The following is a 1,945-nucleotide window of genomic DNA, read 5'->3' on the forward strand; positions in this document are numbered from 1 at the left end:
ATAAGACAGCATTACTTGAAGAGTTAATTTGCAAAAACTGATAACTCCATTTTTATTTTATTTTTTTCAGAAATCACGTTTTTTTATTGTGCATTCCAAGTAATATCAATCAAACTGCAGTTGAGTTGTTTTGATTAAAGGCACAATATGTAAGATTTTTTTATTAAAATATCCAAAAACCACTAGAACAGTGTCATATATAGACTTGTGTACTTACATTATGTTTCGAAGAATGTTTAAATCCAGAGAAATAAGCAATTTTAACTAGTGACACGGACCGTTTCCAGTGTCATTGTGTCGCCTGCCAATGACGTCATAACCCCTCGATTTCCATGGTTTTTGATTTGTAGAAAACATGGAAACACCAAAGACACTTTAATATGTTACACGTTTTATTAGACTGATGACGACTGCTCAGTAGCATTATAACAGAACGTTCAAATGTATCTAGTATGATAAAAGCAGTGTTGCTTCTTAAAAAAAAATTGACTAAAGAAAGACTAAAAAAATGTAAGAAGTCATTTTTAAATGTATTACTTTAAAACAGTGCACTAGCAGACATCACATCTGTTTATTTGGATTAAATGCATTTAAAAAGTCCTTTCAGGTCATAAACTTGTTTGGATTTTAAAAGGGATTCATTCAATCTTGCATTATTCTAAAATGATGAAGTTTTGGCCTTTCAATTCAGAAACTCTTTGGAATCGAAATGGTGGAATTCAAAATATCAATCAAGTGCATGTGGAATTCTGAATCCGGGGACCTTGAAAAGCTGATGGACGGTGACAGCGATGAGACCAAGAAAGAGGAAACGGATTGAGACTCAGAGGATGGAGAAGGGAGTGGATAAAACCTGAACACAGGCAATGGACTTTTTTCGTGAACATTCGTTTTGTTCATCCAACATAAACCCATGAAACGTTTTATTGAGTGTTTTTCAGTGAGCTGCACGTTACTGTCACAGTCATCTGCACACTGTTTAGTGTCTAATTTCAACTACAATTTTCTACAAAAATACAAGGTTTTTTAGTGTTAAATATAAGATATATTTTAGCAAGTATTTGGCAAGAAGACAACAAAACAAAGCAATTCATCAAGATGCCACTATTACATTATTTTTATTGCATTCTCTTGTAAACATGTGGAAAAATCAAGTGTCAGTGAGCTCAGAAAGAGGTTTAATTTTGTCATTGTGTTTATTAGGAAGCAGAAGGCTAGTCCAACTCGATTTATCACTGTTCACTCACAAAATATGAACATAGAAAAATAAAGTGATCTCTATGTTAGTTCTTATAAATCAGGCTTCATATTATTATTATTATTATTATTATTATTTTCTCTGTTTGTAATGGGGCGTTTAGCGGAAGTAGTTTGGACATTCATGGGCCACTAAATCCCAGGCATATGTGAAAGCATCCACGACTTCCTGTTTGAGCGGACCTTCTGCTGCTGCCGTCAGGTTCTCACGCAGCTGCTCCATGCTAGACATCCCAATGATGACCCCGTCACCCAGATCACCCTGTAACCACAGACATCAGCACATCAAATATATCTCATTTATTTCTATTGTGACTTAAAGGGACAGTTCACCCATAAATTAACATTCTGTCATCATTTACTCGCCCTGAAGTTGTTCCAAACCTGTTTTGAGTTTCTTTCTTCTGTTGAACACAAAAGAAGCTATTTTGAAGAATGTTGGAAACCAAACAGTTTACCGTAGACATTGACTATGGAAGTGAATGGCTACCGTCAGGTGTTTGGCTACCAACATTCTTCAATGAAACTCATACAGGTTTGTAACAACTTGAGGGTGAGTAAATGATGACAGAATTTTCATTTTTGGGTGAAAAAAGTTAATTGCCAAGGCAACATTTTCCTTCAGTTTAACTTGATGCACTAAAATAACTAAAACTTAATATATATATATATGTGTGTGTGTGTGTGT

At 34.6% G+C, this 1,945-nt stretch overlaps 2 protein-coding genes across 2 annotated transcripts in view; one reads left to right on the forward strand and one right to left on the reverse strand.

Moving 5' to 3' along the window:
- The window catches only part of LOC107657981 (mRNA turnover protein 4 homolog), a 4,303-nt gene extending 3,088 nt beyond the window's left edge, over positions 1-1,215 (forward strand). The window contains exon 8 of the mRNA XM_016446339.1: positions 692-1,215. Within this exon, the coding sequence (XP_016301825.1) occupies positions 692-820 (129 nt within the window). The 3' untranslated portion in view covers positions 821-1,215. The remainder of the gene's footprint in view (positions 1-691) is intronic.
- LOC107657980 (aflatoxin B1 aldehyde reductase member 4-like) overlaps positions 972-1,945 on the reverse strand; it is a 5,383-nt gene continuing 4,409 nt past the window's right edge. The window contains exon 7 of the mRNA XM_016446338.1: positions 972-1,519. Within this exon, the coding sequence (XP_016301824.1) occupies positions 1,358-1,519 (162 nt within the window). The 3' untranslated portion in view covers positions 972-1,357. The remainder of the gene's footprint in view (positions 1,520-1,945) is intronic.

This window comes from Sinocyclocheilus anshuiensis, unplaced genomic scaffold (assembly GCF_001515605.1).
Source record: "Sinocyclocheilus anshuiensis isolate Anshui unplaced genomic scaffold, SAMN03320099.WGS_v1.1 scaffold147, whole genome shotgun sequence".
Classification (NCBI taxonomy): Eukaryota; Metazoa; Chordata; class Actinopteri; order Cypriniformes; family Cyprinidae; genus Sinocyclocheilus; species Sinocyclocheilus anshuiensis.